At 44.1% G+C, this 15,889-nt stretch overlaps 1 protein-coding gene across 1 annotated transcript in view; it reads left to right on the forward strand.

Annotated features, from left to right (window-relative positions):
• The window catches only part of CELSR3 (cadherin EGF LAG seven-pass G-type receptor 3), a 105,944-nt gene that overhangs the window by 49,728 nt on the left and 40,327 nt on the right, over window positions 1-15,889 (forward strand). The window contains exons 5-12 of the mRNA XM_063121362.1: window positions 2,632-2,720; window positions 7,860-8,017; window positions 10,310-10,473; window positions 11,640-11,765; window positions 13,559-13,728; window positions 14,495-14,680; window positions 15,015-15,125; window positions 15,536-15,704. Of these exons, the coding sequence (XP_062977432.1) occupies window positions 2,632-2,720; window positions 7,860-8,017; window positions 10,310-10,473; window positions 11,640-11,765; window positions 13,559-13,728; window positions 14,495-14,680; window positions 15,015-15,125; window positions 15,536-15,704 (1,173 nt within the window). The remainder of the gene's footprint in view (window positions 1-2,631; window positions 2,721-7,859; window positions 8,018-10,309; window positions 10,474-11,639; window positions 11,766-13,558; window positions 13,729-14,494; window positions 14,681-15,014; window positions 15,126-15,535; window positions 15,705-15,889) is intronic.

Genomic DNA, 15,889 nt, shown 5'->3' on the forward strand with positions numbered 1-15,889 from the left:
TGACTGCATCCATTGGTGGATGGGGGGGGGGGGTGGCTGAACACAAATCATGCTCCAGGCCCAGAAGATCTGATCCAGAGCTGTGCGGAGACATGTTAGACATAAGGCAGGATTTGGCCTCTGACTCCTGGGAGCTGTCTTCACCCTCCACCACCAAACCGCCACAGTATCGCTGTTGCAGGGTGTTGGCAAGATATTTACATGAAGGGAGGCAGCCATTAGGCTCACCGGGCCTGCCCCCTCCCCCAGCTTCCCGCAACCAATGAGAGGTTGTCTTCCACCCGGAAATGCCCCCCCAGTCGGCACAGTGCCCAAGCAAGGACAGACCTCACAGGAAAAGTCGGGGTATGTCCCCAACTTTTCTGCTGCAGATCTTCAGCTGTTTGCTCCAAAGTGACGCAGTGCAGATTTGGGACAAGAGTGATGTTAAGACAGCCCCCCAGTCTAGGCCATAATCCAGCTTGAAGAAAGACTTGGGTCTGAACATGAATGGGTGTTCGTGTGTCTCCTTGTGAACTGGTGCCTGTGTCTGCATGTTCCTACATTAGTTACAGTTAGGATGGGGCCTGGGTTTTGGTGCTGCACTTTGGGTGCATTTGTACCCATACAAATGGAGAGGATAATGTGTGCGAGAAGTTCTGGGCTGTGTTATGCATAGGGCAATCTGATTGACTCCGAGACCATATCTCAGGGACCCATTTGTACCTCTCGCCATAGAGTATGTGCGTGCATGGGCTTGAAAAACATCAAACAGCGGGAGATGTGAGGGAACATATCTGTATGCGCTGCAATGTTTGTGTTCACGTGTCTGTGCATATGTGCGTCTGTGCATAAGGTCACAAACAGTCAAATTAGATTAACTCTCAAAGGACTATTTAAGCATGCTTTTAGTGTCAGGATGAATGATTGAGCTGCATCAGTGGAAACCATGTTCTGTTTTAAGCTGTGGTTTACAAGCCATCCTGTCTTGTGTAATAACAAGTCATACACACCCAACCACATTCCTTATTCATCTGGCTCAGAATAAAGCATAAAGCCTTTTATGGGCGATTTGGTTTCAAAGGCAATGTTCAGATATAAAATGTGTCAAATATAGCGACTGTACTGAAGGAAATGGCTTTTGCTTCCAGGGTTCTAAATGAATCTGAGCTGATAACCAGTCATGTTAACTGCAGCCCCCAAATAGTAACCCAAAGCATCGGTTTTCTCGCTTGCTTAGCCACAGAAAAAGTTCCCAATCAATACTTTTATTAAAGCCATTAAGCTTGAGAAGATGGTGTGTGTGAAAAGTGTTACCTCCAATATCAGATGCAGTAAGCCTGTCTACAGTAGTTGCTGAGGAATATGGGTGGGAGGGTGCTGTTGCACCCATGTCCTGCTCATGGGTCGCTGGTCGACAGCTGGTTGGCCACTTTGTGAACAGAGTACTGGACTAAATGGACCCTGGTCTGATCCAGCAGGGCTCATCTTATCTTCTTAAAAGTGGACTTCTATTACTTTGCTTATGAATGCATATATGTGTATGCATTTAAAATATAAAATAAAATAAAGATGTATTCATCTTTCAGGCCATGGCCCGATAAGGTGGCTAACATAGCCAACTTAAAGATAATAAAATAAACAGTCCACCTACTTAACAAATCATATAAATGCACAATGAATGGGGTGGGGGACATACTTTTGGGAAATGATTGTCTTCTTTGCCTTAAAAAAAAGTTTAAAGGCAGAAAACAAAATTAAAAGCAATCAACATATACCAAATAGTGCAAAAAAAAAGTCTTTGTAAAAGACAACAATTATCTTATTCCCCAAATAAATCATCTCCAAAAGAGACTACTCAAGGTTGTTACTCATGCCAAACGTTCTATGGGTGCGGCATGTGTGTGTTTTTCTGTACAAGCTGTTCAATATGGAGAACTGCTGTTTTGATAGGCTGTGCAAAGATTACTATCAAGGCAGGCATCTTTGCCATTGTATTTGGAATGACTCACATAAATAGCAATACATGACTATGAAGTGTATATTCATTCGCTCATAACTTTTTAGTGCCTCATCCATTTCTTAGAAAGAATTGCCGCAAACACTGAATGAGTACCGCAGTATGTATCAAAGGTGCCTCTGTTTTTTTTATCTGCATGTTTGTGTGTGTATACAGCACACATAATATCATGCTGACTTCTGCAGGTGTGTGTTTTTACATGTGATGAGGTGTGGGCCATTCTCTATTTTCAAGTGAGGCGCTCTTCCCTTGGTATGTTGGGAAGAGTGATGGTCCTACCCCACAGGAGCAGAGAAGACAAATTCCCTTGGGTTTGTCAAAGGACCCAACTAGATGATACGTTAAATGACTACATTCACATGTCCAGTTTTCTTTTTCTTCAAAAATAACACATGTGAGGATCTGATCATGACTATGGTGCCCAGGAAGGGTGACAAAGCCCACAGCACAGTGAGAAGGGTTTAAACACACACATCCTGCCACATCCACCCCGGTGTATCATCATTATCCCCAATCCTGATTGGCCCCTATTTATTTATTTGTATTCACACGACACACTGAACATGTTGACTTGTTTGGCCCAAAGTCACACACACCCTTCCTGACAGTGTGGATGCTCCTCTGCCTTGCAGGTGAGTCGAGCACAGTCGTCAGTCCATATGTGTCAGGAGGTGTGAGCGATGGGGAATGGCATACGGTGCAGCTTTACTATTACAACAAGGTAGGTGTCAACATCTTTTGCTTTTGGCCATTGTGGTTATTCTGTTACCCTGGCTGTGTTTGGATCTAGCAAGCTGCAAATACTAGCTGTCTTCCTCTGCCTGAATTTTTCAAGAGTACTGGCAAGAGTGCAGGCCTGTCCCACTTCCACCCCAGCCCCAACTTCGCTGGCTGCTGTAGTCAGGGGATATGGCAGTTCAGTTAGATCTGAAGGCGCTTCATGCAGCCACCTTTCTGAAGCTAAGCAGGTCTGGGTCAGGCCAGTGGTTGGATGGTAAACTCTGGGTTCCACAGAAGAAAGGAGAGATATAAATGAAATAAGTAAATATATTCAATAACGCAGAAATTAAATATATACCATACAAATAGCACAGAGTTATCAGTAAAAACTGCAGCCTCATGTCAAGCTCCCCTCTCTTGCCCCATAATGTCTCATTCAACATACCCCATGTCAGATTGATGTCCATTTCCATGCTTCAATTCCATGTTGTTGGCTCCCATTTGTTGGATGGGGAATTGCGCATGGTTATGACGGAACACAAGGAGGAACATGCTGAGTTCAGATGCTAACCTATGCAGCTCTCCTCCTCTCCGGAGTTTAAATCATTATGACAGCAGAGCAAATTAGACTGCCTGTCAGAAGAAATGGTGGGAAATGTTTAGAATAACTTCTGGAAGTACAGAGAGTGCCACAATTCACTATTTCAAGCCAATAGAGACTCGGACATCTGGTTGCGTCTCATCGTTGTCTAGAATTAAGGTGGCGACCCATTCTGGGAGACACAGCAGCACTCATGGAAGAATTAATGGAGGAGGTGATTGTTAAAATCTCCAATCTCCACTTAGATTTATTAAAGAAATGGGACGAGAGCTTCTAATCCATAGAGGATAAATTTACAAGTCTGGCTGCAAGAGTTGGCAATGTGGAGACCGTTGGAGAAGCCTTAGATCTTGGGATCCGTAACTCCAATGCCTTAAAGGTAATTATTAATAGCCAAAGAGATACACAGTTGCGCCTTGAAGAACAAGAAAATAGAGAGAAAAGAAGGAAAATGAGGATTAGAAACATGAAAGAAACAGTGGGTCAGAGTGATTTAAAGCAATTCCTGGTGGAGAGAAATAATTCCAGAAGTTAACATATCGCAGGCAGACATTGAAAGAGCTTACAGAAGCCTGGGACCAAAACCCAGAGAATCAGCTCTTCCAAGGGATATTATAATAGCGTTTCTTAACTCTTCCACCAGAGATACAGTTTCCAAAGCTTTGAGAGAAAAAGAACCAGTTACCCACGAAAGAATGCCATTTTATTTCTTCAAGACCTCAGTGTGGAAACTTTGAGAAGGCACAAGAGGTTTAAACCAGCCACAGACCTTCTGAAACAGCTGGACAAAGATTCAGATGGGGATTTCCATTTTCTCTTCACACTGAAATAGATGGTAACCATCAAAAAGCAACTAATAGAAAAGAAATGGCTCACATCTTAACATTGCTGGGACTTAACATTTCATGGTCAGAGGAGGAACTGCAAGAAGAAGAGTTGTTAGAAGTTGCACTAATGGGAGATACATGGAGAAGCTCTGCACACTCACAAAAAAGAAAAACAAACAATTGTGTTAGTTCTGCTCCACTGAATCAACAAAACTTGAGTATTACCAGACCTAATACAGTTAAAGGAAAGAAGAACTGATGTCAACTAATTAAGATTTATGAGAATTTTCATATTATCAATATTATTAAAACTGTTAAGATATATTTAGTACTATTCATATTGTGAATTAAAGAATAGACAATTTATAAGTAAAGACTCAAGTATGGAATTAGTAATGTGGTAGAATTAAGGGTAATCAAATCAGGTGTTAGAAGTTCTTCACGCATATCAATTGGGACATCAATTTACTGCAGCAATTTCAAGTCTTATACACGGTTAGAATAAACCAGATGGATTCGTTACCAATCCCAACTGAAAGAGGAACAAAACAAGGCTGTCCACTATCTCCTTTGCTCTTCGCCCTCTCCCTGGAACCATTAGCTAATGTCTTACGTACTAACACTCTTATTACTGACTACCGGGGAGGGAGCGAAGAACACTTGTTGAATATGTATGCAGATGATATGACAGCAATGCTATCTGAATCAGAATGATCAGCATTAATATTGAAACAAGAACTGATATCTTTTGCACAAGTCGTGGGCGTACGGGTAAACGTTGAGAAATCAGTTATTAGGTTTTTCAACATGCCCAACCCACACACACCCCCGGCAGCAGCAATTAAATGTGTATAGGACCCTCCAGGTCTCAGTGTGTCATACTTCATTTAAATATTTAGGAATACAAGTACCACGTAATATGGCCAAAATATTTAACTTAAATTATAAACCATTAATTAAGGAGATGAAACAAAATATGTGATCATGGTCAAAACTAAAATTATAAATTTTAGGAAGAATAGCAGCAATTCAGATGAAAGTGATTCCGAGGTTCTTGTACCTATTCCAAATCCTCCCCATCCTCATCCAGCCTCAAATGTTAAGAAACAGGCAAAAACAAATAAATACATTTATTTTTCAGGGCAAAACACCTCGGTTAGCAATGCAACACACATACACACACACACACACACACACACACACACACATATATATATATAGCTGGTGGAGGCTGGGGACTCCCTTCCTTATCAATATATTATGAAGCATTTCAATTAAGACAACTGGGATTCATAATAATGAGAGGGGGAAAGAATTGGATCGGATTGGAGGAGGAGATGTTGGGGATGGGCCCCATGTGGGCTGTACCTTATAGAATAATAAAGTTAGGAGATATCCGCCAAATTAAAAACCACATACGCTAACAACTTTTACTATTTGGAAAACGTGGCAAACCAAAATAGCACCAGTGTGTTCTCCAATTACTCCATTATAAACATATTCCAGATTACTAGATGAAGGGCTGAGAAGAAAAATAGCACAATGGGGAGATTATAGCCTGTATCGTTAAGAGATTTTTATGTACAAAACATTCCTTATACGATAGATCAACTGAAAACTAAGGTACAACAATGGAACTTAAATTTGATACAAGAAATACAATTAATGCACATATTGCGGGATCCAGTTACCAAATTACATGCTACTAGGCCATTAACTCTCTCAAAAGGGTTCACAGGGAAGGGAAGCGTATCATATTTGTACAGTATTTTAGTTGAGGTACAAACAAGCTCTTTCCAGGGACTGAAAATGGTATGGGAGATTGACTTTGGCTTTAATATGCCAGATAGCCAATGGAATCAGCTTTGGGTACAAAAACCCTACAAATCAGTCTCAGCAACTATTAAGGAAACATCTCTGAAGACGCTGCACTGATGGTATAGAGCCCCAGTGCAAATGGCTCACATCACCTCAAATGAGAAGTCTATCTGCTGGAAGGGGTGTTTCACCAGAGGCACATATTATCACCTCTGGTGGGAATGCCTGCGGGTTCAACAGTTTGGGCATATGGTACATCCGGAACTATTACAGATAACAAAGGAATATATTCACTTTATTCCAGAATTATTTTTATTATCCTTGTATTAAAATAAAAATGAACCTATTGTAGCCAAACAATTAGTAACTTTCTTAATAGTGGCTGTGAGACAAACAATAGTACAACAGTTGAAAAATTTGGATCGTCTTGACAAAGAGGCATGGTACAATATGGCCTACTGTAGGGTTTTTTTGGGGGGGGGGATAACACATAAGTTACGAGTACTACAAGGCAAAGATGAGCCACTAGTGTTTAGTGTTATATAGTGGAAATTCATTTTACACACAATTGATTCTGAGTTGCTGACATATATGTCAAACATAGCTAAGGAGATATGGACTGTATAAGCGGTATGGAATTTGCGATACAGAATAAATCTATAGTAAATTGATAATAATATCAAAACATTTAAAAAGTAATAAGGGGAATAAGCTTCACTCTATTAATTCTTTTATATTATTATTATTATTATTATTATTATTATTATTATTATTATTATTATTTGTGGGGAGGGGAGGTATATTATATTATTATATTACACTAAGTTATAATGTTTATGGTATGTTGAATATATGAAAATCTTTAATAAAAACATATTAAAAAATGACAGAGCACAAGATGGGAGGACAGAGGGGAACTCAACTCAAGGCCACCATTTTTGGTGGCAGCCCCATGTCCTTTGTTATGAGTCATTCTGCAGCTAGTTGACTGGTGCAGCTGCCACCTACGGCTTTGGTTCTTCCTAATCCAATTCCCAGCCCCTCTCCCTATCCTTGTCCAGTTGGAAACTGTCATCACAGTGTCAAGGATATACTTCCTGCTCTTGGAGAAGAGTCCAACTAAAAGTGACAGGCACTATGCATATGTTACAGTGAATGTCCCCAATATAGTGAGGTTTGGCATTCACACCTAAATGTTGACAATTCCTTAAAAAAAGGGTGGAAGAAAGTAAAGATCTGAAAATACAGCAATAAAACTGGTGACCTGACTATGATTGCCAACATTCACTTGCATATGCCTGAGAAGTGGGGGGAAATATAGCAAATTTCGGGCATTCACAAAATCCCTCTGGCCTTGTTAGCATTTATATGTAGCTGTGTACACTTTGCAAACCTTTGCAGGAATTTTTACATCATGAGAATTGCCACCACCATGAAGTAAATATGTCTATAAGTTTCTCAGTTGTTTTCTACCGTTTTCAAGTGCTATGCAGAATATTTTAATTTATCTATTTTATTTGAACCCTGCCTTTCTGCCCCAAAACTGTGCTTCTTACATCCATGATTCTAAGTAATGTTTTAGTAGGGGCAGTGAGAGATTGAAACACATTTCAAAAGCTCCCTGCTTGGGGAAAATTAGTATGTCAGAGAAAGCTAGTATGTCCTTCATGCTCTGTTTTCCTGCGTGCAGGGTTTTTGTTTTGTTTCTTACATTACAGACAATCAATTCCACACCTTTCTCCCCCATTGGCATTCCAAATTGGTACAGCATCTGGGGAGGTGTCCTCTGTCCTTTTCCCAAGTGTGTAGCTTGGCCCTTAGTTAACGGGGAATGAGGCAATATGACGTTTATGCTAAGGTGACGTTTGCTCAGTCCTTGCTTTTCTCATTTCAGCCCAGGATCAGCTCCCTGGGTTCAGTGCAGGGCCCCTCCAAAGACAAAGTGGCCATCCTCACCGTGGACAAGTGCGATGCATCGGTGGCGCTGCAGTTTGGCAGCGAGATTGGGAACTACTCCTGTGCAGCAGAGGGGGTGCAGTCCAGTTCCAAAAAGTGAGTCTTTTTGAGGCTGCAGAGGGTGGTGAGAGCTACACTGGAGGGAGCAGTGCAGGCTGACATGCAGCCTAGCAGTAGAAGGAGAAGCAAATTAGAATAGCAAGAAAGAAGAACTCCCTGTACCAAAGGAGTTCTCTTACTAGTCAAGGAGAATGTAGATTTGGAAGATGATGCCCTAATATAGAAATACATATGCAAGCCACTTTGAACTCTCCGAAGGGAGAGCTGGGAATAATAATTAAAAATTGTTTCAGAGAACGGGAGATGATGACAAGATGGGCACAGCTACCAAAATGGCAATGTGTGGTTTAAGATTAGATGTGTGTTTATGAAAGCAATCTATCCAAGCCTCTCTACTGGTCTAACTTCATTCTAAGGCAGCCTTCCCCAACCTAATGCACTCCAGGTGTGTTTTACTACAAGTTCCATCATCCCCAGCCATGCCATGGAGTTGTAGTTCAACAAATCTGGAGGATACTATGTTGGGAAAGTCTGTCCTAAAGATTTTCCGTACTAAGGATTGTGTATGATGTCACCAACTGGTCCAACTCTGTGTGCGCATGTGTATGTGTGTGTGGACAGCATTTCCCAGTAATTATGGTATTACCATGAGTTGAATTGGCACTTAGATGCTAATGCTTGCTGTTCAGTGGACTAGAATGGAGACCGTGGGCATGTCTACACCAGCCCTTTTTCCCGGGGTCATCCCTGGATCGTCTCTTGCAACCAAATGATGCACAGGGGATTTCGGGACAACCAGGGACTTTCCCCAGGATATCTGGGACTGCAGAAAACCTGGTTTTTCCACAGTCCTGGGACCATCCTGAGGAGCACAGGCCATGTGGCCGCTGCTCCTGGGTCATCCTTTCCTCCCCACGAGTAGCGGGGCTCTTAAAATGGTATGAAGCTGTGTGGGGGTAGTCCGTGCCCATCAGGGGTGAGGGGTGGGGAGCGGGTTCAGGTTTGGTTTTGTTTTAAACTCACTTTTCAGTGCAGCACAATTGCACTCCATCTCTCCTGTAATAAAAAAAAATGGTGGCTGCAACATCCCTCTTTCCTTTTGGGACGTCGCGTGGCTCTGAAGACGCTGGGGGAGGATCTCGGAAGCAGGTTAGTCCATGATCCTCCCCCCTCCCTCACTCTACGTCCTTAAGGTGTAGACATGCCCAATGTAACGTTTCCTACAGGAGTGTTTCATTAAACAGACATCCAAAACTCCCTTCTCCATGGGTCTTCCCCAGAATGTCCAAGATTATTTAACAAAGATTAGTTGACCCTTAGCACCCTTTAAGAACCTTGTAATATGCAAACTCAGGAAGGTTTCCACGGAATTTCCCTTCTGAGGGTTTCCAGTAATTTTCAGTTCATGTGTATGAAGGGGGCAGGTTCGAATTTGACTTAGTGATTGCAAGTACCCAAAACTGAGGGCGTAATACGGGCAATAGTAACAATATATATATATATATAAAGCATTTGTTTGAATGCTGAAGGCACTAAACAGATGTAATCTCAGTAATACTTTACAACAGCCTTTCCCAACCTGGCTCCCTCCAGATGTGTTGGACTGCATGCTGGCTGGGAATTATGGGAGATTCAGTCCAACACATCTGGAAGGCACCAAGTTGGGAAAGGCTACTTTACAACAGTCCTGCAAGGGAGGCCCTTATTACACACAGTTTGTCACAGTTAAAATAGCAAGATCAAAGAGGACTCTGTTACCTAAACATCTAACAGCATCCATTTAAGACAAAAAAAAATGGAAGAGACCTACGACACAATCCTATGCATGTTTAGAAAGACAAAAGTCATACAGACAGGACCTTTGCCTGTCTAAACATTTATGTTATTTTATTTTATTTTATTTTATTTTATTTTATTTATTACATTTTCATACCTCCCAATAGCCGAAGCTCTCTGGGCGGTTCATGCATAGGATTGTGCCCTTAGTAGCTTCGTTAAGAGACTTAACAGTGGTCATGCATGGAAGATGCTGCGTCCCTCCATGGTCCTGCGGCTGCCACTGGCTGGTCCCCAAATCCCGCATGCTTGGCTGAAGGGGATTGCCTGACGTATCTGGCTGCATTCACGTCAAAATGCCTGAGCATGGTGGGGGCTTCTGCATTTCCCTGAGCTTAAGCCAAAGCCTTGCCCCCTTTCCCATGATACTCCCATTCCGAACTTAAAAAGTAACATTGCAGGAATCTGCCCCCCGTGTAGAGTTTGCTGGGCTGAAACGCCTGTGCGGAGCAACTGCAGCAAGTGCCGCTCATGGCCCTTTTCTTCCTCCAGATCGCTGGACCTCACTGGGCCTTTGCTCCTTGGAGGGGTCCCCAATCTGCCTGAGAATTTTCCAGTGGAGCACAGGGAGTTTGTGGGGTGCATGAGAGATCTGTACATTGACAGTAAACGCATTGACCTGGCTTCCTACATTGCAAACAATGGGACCTCCACAGGTAATGTCGGCGGCTTGACCCCTGGCTCTCGCACGCTCATTCCTCTCCTGGATTCTCTCCCCTTCCCTTGCATTGCAATATTTGCCAAGAGCTTGGCTACTGGGTGGCTTGATGGTTCGGGTGACTTAGAAACCTCTTACAGCAGGGGTGTCAAACCTCTTCCCACCAGAGGGCTGAATTCCATTTCAGAGAAGCTCTCAGTGGCTGCATTCCAGTGGTGGGCAAGAGAGGGTGGGGCCAAAAGCTCCAAAACTCTTACTGCCAGTAACTAAGCCTTAGGAGAAACATTTCAATTTTCTTAGAATGGGGGGAAACCATCAAGTGATTGGTGGTTGGGGGAAGGGGGGTGCCATGGGAAGGAGGTGGGGCTATCTGGGGAAACCCAGATAGGCCAAATGTGGCCCTCAGGCCAGAGGTTCAATGGCCCTGAGATGAGGCTTGTATAAGTTTCTCATGCCATTATCGTAATTGTACCATAGGCCGCAGCAGGGCCCATTGGTCCTCTCCTTTGTGGAATCCATCAAGACTCATGGACTAAGGGAGGTTCAAGCCTATATGTCCCAGTGCCCTTTGTCTTATCTAGCACAAGTGCCTGCCCATTTGGCCATACCTGTGATTTCATTAATAAGAGCACCTATGGTTTTCCACTGCCCAGGCAAGATACAAGCCAGACCCAAATCACCATCCTAATGGTGAAAGGATCTGTATCCTAGCTGTACCCTCTGGGTCACTACCCCCCAAAATGTCTTCTCTGTTGTGAATTTCTTGGTACCAGCATACTTGTTGTGCCAAGCCAGAAATGTATTGCCAGCCTGGGGCTCAGGTGTCTGGATGAATGAGCCTTTGGGGACCATTCTTGATAACTACTGCAACTTCCAGACTTTGAATAGGCCCATTGAAAACAAGGGGATATATGCTAGTCATGACTAACTGAAGTCACACTGATTTCATGCAAAGTGCTCTAAACATGACTAAGTCCAGATCAAACCTATTGGGAAGAAAGACAGCATTTGAGAACAGAGACACTCCTGTCTCTTGTTAATCTGAAGGGTAGCCTGTCTTCATCATTTATGAAAGTTGGGAGTGGAGACCAAAGTAGAAGCCATTTCAATTTAACAATTTGGTCCTTTGTCTTGGCCTGTGCCGTCCATCTTCCATGTCTTCAGGTTGCCCTGCAAAGCACTCCTTCTGCGATTCAAACCCTTGCAAGAACAGCGGCACCTGCACCATCGGCTGGTCTTCCTTCACCTGTGAGTGCCCAGTGGGCTTTGGAGGCAAGGACTGCATGCACAGTAAGTGTATTATTGAGTGGGGGGGGGGGGGTTGAAAGGATAAAGGAGCCTATAGGACGGATAATCTGGACCAGTTTCCCCAAACCTGGTGGCCCTTGTGATGCTTTGGACTGTAACTCCCATAATTCCTTTTCCCAGTCAGCTGGGCCAATGGCCAATGCTGGCTGGGAATTATGGGAGTTACAGCCCAATGCATTCAGAGGGCCTCCAGGTTGGAAAAGTCTAGTCTGGACTGTCAAGGGAGTGTAAACCAAAAGATATGGCCTAAGTGAAATGCATCATGTTGACTTTGGAAAAGTTTGGTTAGAAGGTGAAGTAGATGCCCCAAGAAGGTAAGGCAAAGACTTTCGGGGGGAAGGGCAGGCTGGTGGTGTTCTTGGAACTGGGCTCAGAAGAAAGTATGAAAAAGTAGCTTTTAGCCATATATGATTGGGGATGCTTTGGGTTTTGAACTTTATGACCAGGGCTGGCCTTTCTTTCCTATCTTGAAAGTTTCTTGATGTTTCTGTAGTAAGGATGATGAGTATTGAGGATATGAAAGCTTTAGCTGCTTAGGCTCACAGAGTGACTCTAGATTCCAGACTGAATTCCTCCTATATCTGGACCCATATCTGGACCCCTCAATGGAAGCTTTGGATCGGACAGGAGTTCAGCTCCCAAAGAAGGTTGAAAATTGGGCTTTGGTTGCCCCTGTCTTTAAGTACAGGTGCTCAAGTTAAAAAAAAAACACCAAAACACACACTAATGGTGCAATCCAGTGCATGTTTAGACAGAAAAAAAGCCCTACAACTCCCAGTGTTCCCCAGCCAGCATGGGAAGTTGTAGGACTTTATTCTGTCTAAACATGCATTAGATTGCATCTTTATCTGTCTTATAGAGGGGCCTGCGCACCTGGAAATTATGACTTTTCCCTTTACAAGGTGTGTAAGTGTTGCCCAGGGAAGAAGCAGACATTATTTTTGAGCTTTTTGAAGAGAGAAGATCAATCAAACACATTCATGTGCTCATTTGAACTGGCACAAACAGGCATGTGTTTTTCTCTCAAATGCACAAGTACAAAAAACAACAACTCCAGCACTCAAATGTTTCCCAGTTAGTAGAATCCACTATGGTTGCAATTCTAAAAGGTTTGACCTAGCTCTCCCACACCCGCCATTTCGTCAAGTTGCTTGGTCAGGGATGGCCAGATCTGTTTCAGCTGAGTTTCACATGTGTTCATTTATAAGTCCATTCCATCCCATTTCCACATTAATTTGTAATTAAAAAAGATACACACAAAAATCCATATTGAAATACTTCTTTTTGAAGTTTTTTTTAACAAAATATACATTTCTAGATTTCTTTTTCTCTCTCTCAAAGCACACATTTCTTAACATATTTTATCCCATCATGCACATTTTTACATGCATTTCGGTACATTGTCTGAGCTAAGAACTGCATTGCAAAACACGAAGAGGTCAGAAATCCAAAGGGTAGCCACATTCCAGTCTGCCCAGTAGGCAGAGAAGTACAAATCTAGCGTGTTCGCTTAGAAATACAGACTGACAAGAACCTCGAGCATCCCTACTCGTGAGCAACTACTGCAGGCTCCGCAGAGTTTTCAGCAAGGTGAAACCTTGCACGCTTTTTCCCAGGCCCGATCCAGGAGACTTTCCCTAATAGCGTGGAAGTCTCTGAGGTGATGGTGGAGAGATTCTATCAACAGAACTGAGAGGGGTCCTTGGGCTTCCATCAGCAGGAGCTTCTTCGCCCTTTTCTGAACTCATCTTTTATACTCCTTTCCCCCCCCCCAGCCATGCATCATCCTCACCATTTCCGTGGCAACAGCATCCTTTTCTGGGATTTCAAGAATGAGGTGAAGATCTCCACTCCCTGGTTTATGGGCCTGGCATTCCGGACGCGCCAAGAAAACGGAGTGTTACTTCAGGCACATGCTGGCCAGTACACCACGATTCTCTGCCAGGTACTGTTGTGGCACCCACAAGACTAACATCTCTTGCTTTGGGCTGCCTCCAAAGTGTGTAACAAAAGTTCTTCTGAGAGGTATTCATGTCCATTTAAAGGCGATTAAAGGGGAGTGTGGGATTAGGAGTAGCTGGTCCAGCAAGGGTTCTTCTGAGGCAGGGGCTCAGGATCTCTTATCAGCTTGAGGGCCAAATTCCATTTTGGAGAAGGTCTCAAGGTGGCTCACTTCAGTGGTGGGTGTGGCTAAAGATCAAAGGGGCAAGGCCAAAATAACAAAAATGCAAGCATATTTTTGCTTAAAGCTCTTACTGGCAGTAACTCAACTCTCTAGAATAGGGGTGGGAGGGGGGACTGCATAGAAGCTGGGAACCCTCCCTCAAATGACCGGGGGAGGAAGGGGGAAGAAAATGGGGCAAAGGGAAGTGGGTGCAGCCATCCAGGAAACCCCAGAGGGTTTGATGAGACCCCAGGAGGGCTGGATTTGTCCCTGGGCCCTGCAGTTCGGGGGCCCTGCTCTGAAGTAACAGAGCACTGTAATGTAAGTTTTATGACACTGTTTGCCTTGTCAATGTTCTACTTGGGCTGAATTTGGGGTAGCCTCACCCCAACCTTGAAGGCATTTAGGCTGGCCTGAGCTCAACACCCTTCCGGATGTGCAGAGCATCTGTTCGGAATGAGGAGCAAGAAGCAAGGCAAGCCCAAGCTGTTGCAGCCTTGGTTGCTGGGTAGCAATTGCTCTGTCCTGACTTTTACCATACCTTCAGCTGGACTCCGGCCTGCTCTCCTTTGTGGTGAACCGGGGATCTGGACGCACCACCAAGCTCCTCCTGGATCAAATGCAGCTGAATGATGGGGCATGGCATGACCTCCGGCTTCAGCTACGGGACGCCCGCAGTGGCCGAGAGACTCGCTTCATCATCACCCTCACTCTGGATTTTGGATCCTACCAGGTGAGCCCTGAGTATGTGGGGAGAGCGCGAGGAGACGTTATTCACACTGGGAGAAATGATTCACACAAGGGCTGGAGTCCTTTTCTGCATGTCCTATTCTCCCCCCTGTCCCGGTGTTTTAACAGCACCCTTGCCTTGAGACCTAATTGTCGTTATCGAGAGAGAGAGAGAGAGAGAGAGGATTAATACTAATGGCCTCTTCCTGGCTAATAGCATCTGTTACAGGTCCTGACTTTCAGAGAGTAGGGCTGGCAGGGAAGTGAAGGGTGAATCTGTAGGCCCAGGGAAGGGATCTAAGCAATGATAGTACTACTAGTTGGGTTTGTTTTCTCAGGACACTGTAGTTGTTGGCAATGAGATACATGGCCTGAAGGTGAAGCATCTTCACGTCGGGGGCATCCTAGAGTCCGGTAAAGTCCGTCATGGTTTGGAGGGCTGCATCCAGGTGAGTTTCAGGAAGCTTCCATATCCCATGTTTTCTTTGCTTATCTATGTTTTGATTCAGGGGCAGGGAGCATTCAGAAATTGGGAATAAAAGAGCTAAACTAGAGTGACCAGATACAAAAGAGGGCATGGCTCCTGTATCTTTAACTGTTGTGATGCAGAGGGTATTTCACCAGGTGCTGCATGCATACCAATGACACCTGCTGAAAAACCCCTTTCTATGACACTGTTACAGATACAGGAGCCCTGTCCTCCTTTTCATATGGTCACTCTAGCATAAAAGGTGGTGTTAAGGACATTCTTGTAAAGCTGGACTGGACTGTTAAGCCAGCACCCAAGTTCTCTCCATTCAGGTCTGAACCTTTGGGTGGAAAAGCTGGTTTTATGATGCCCTTCTGACTTGGCTTTCAGGGCATCCACCTGGGTGACACAGACACTGGGACTGCATTGCCCAAACCCAGCAGCACTTTGCACGTGGAGGCAGGATGTCCTGTGCCCAACCCTTGCGACTCCAACCCTTGTCCTGCCAACAGTGTCTGTCAGGACAAGTGGCAAAGCTACACTTGTGTATGCCAGCCAGGTAGGAGATGGAGAACAGCACAGTTCCTGTACCTTTTCTGCTCTTCATCTTTAACCTTTGTTTGGTGTCCCCTTTTCTCTTTCCATTTCCCCACCCCCTGTTGTTCATCTTCCCATCATTTCCCCTTTGCCTTGCTGCTGCTGCTGCTGCTGCTGCTGCTTCTTCTTCTATAGCTTCCAAATCAC

Source organism: Elgaria multicarinata, chromosome 3, assembly GCF_023053635.1.
Source record: "Elgaria multicarinata webbii isolate HBS135686 ecotype San Diego chromosome 3, rElgMul1.1.pri, whole genome shotgun sequence".
In the NCBI taxonomy this organism is placed as follows: domain Eukaryota; kingdom Metazoa; phylum Chordata; class Lepidosauria; order Squamata; family Anguidae; genus Elgaria; species Elgaria multicarinata.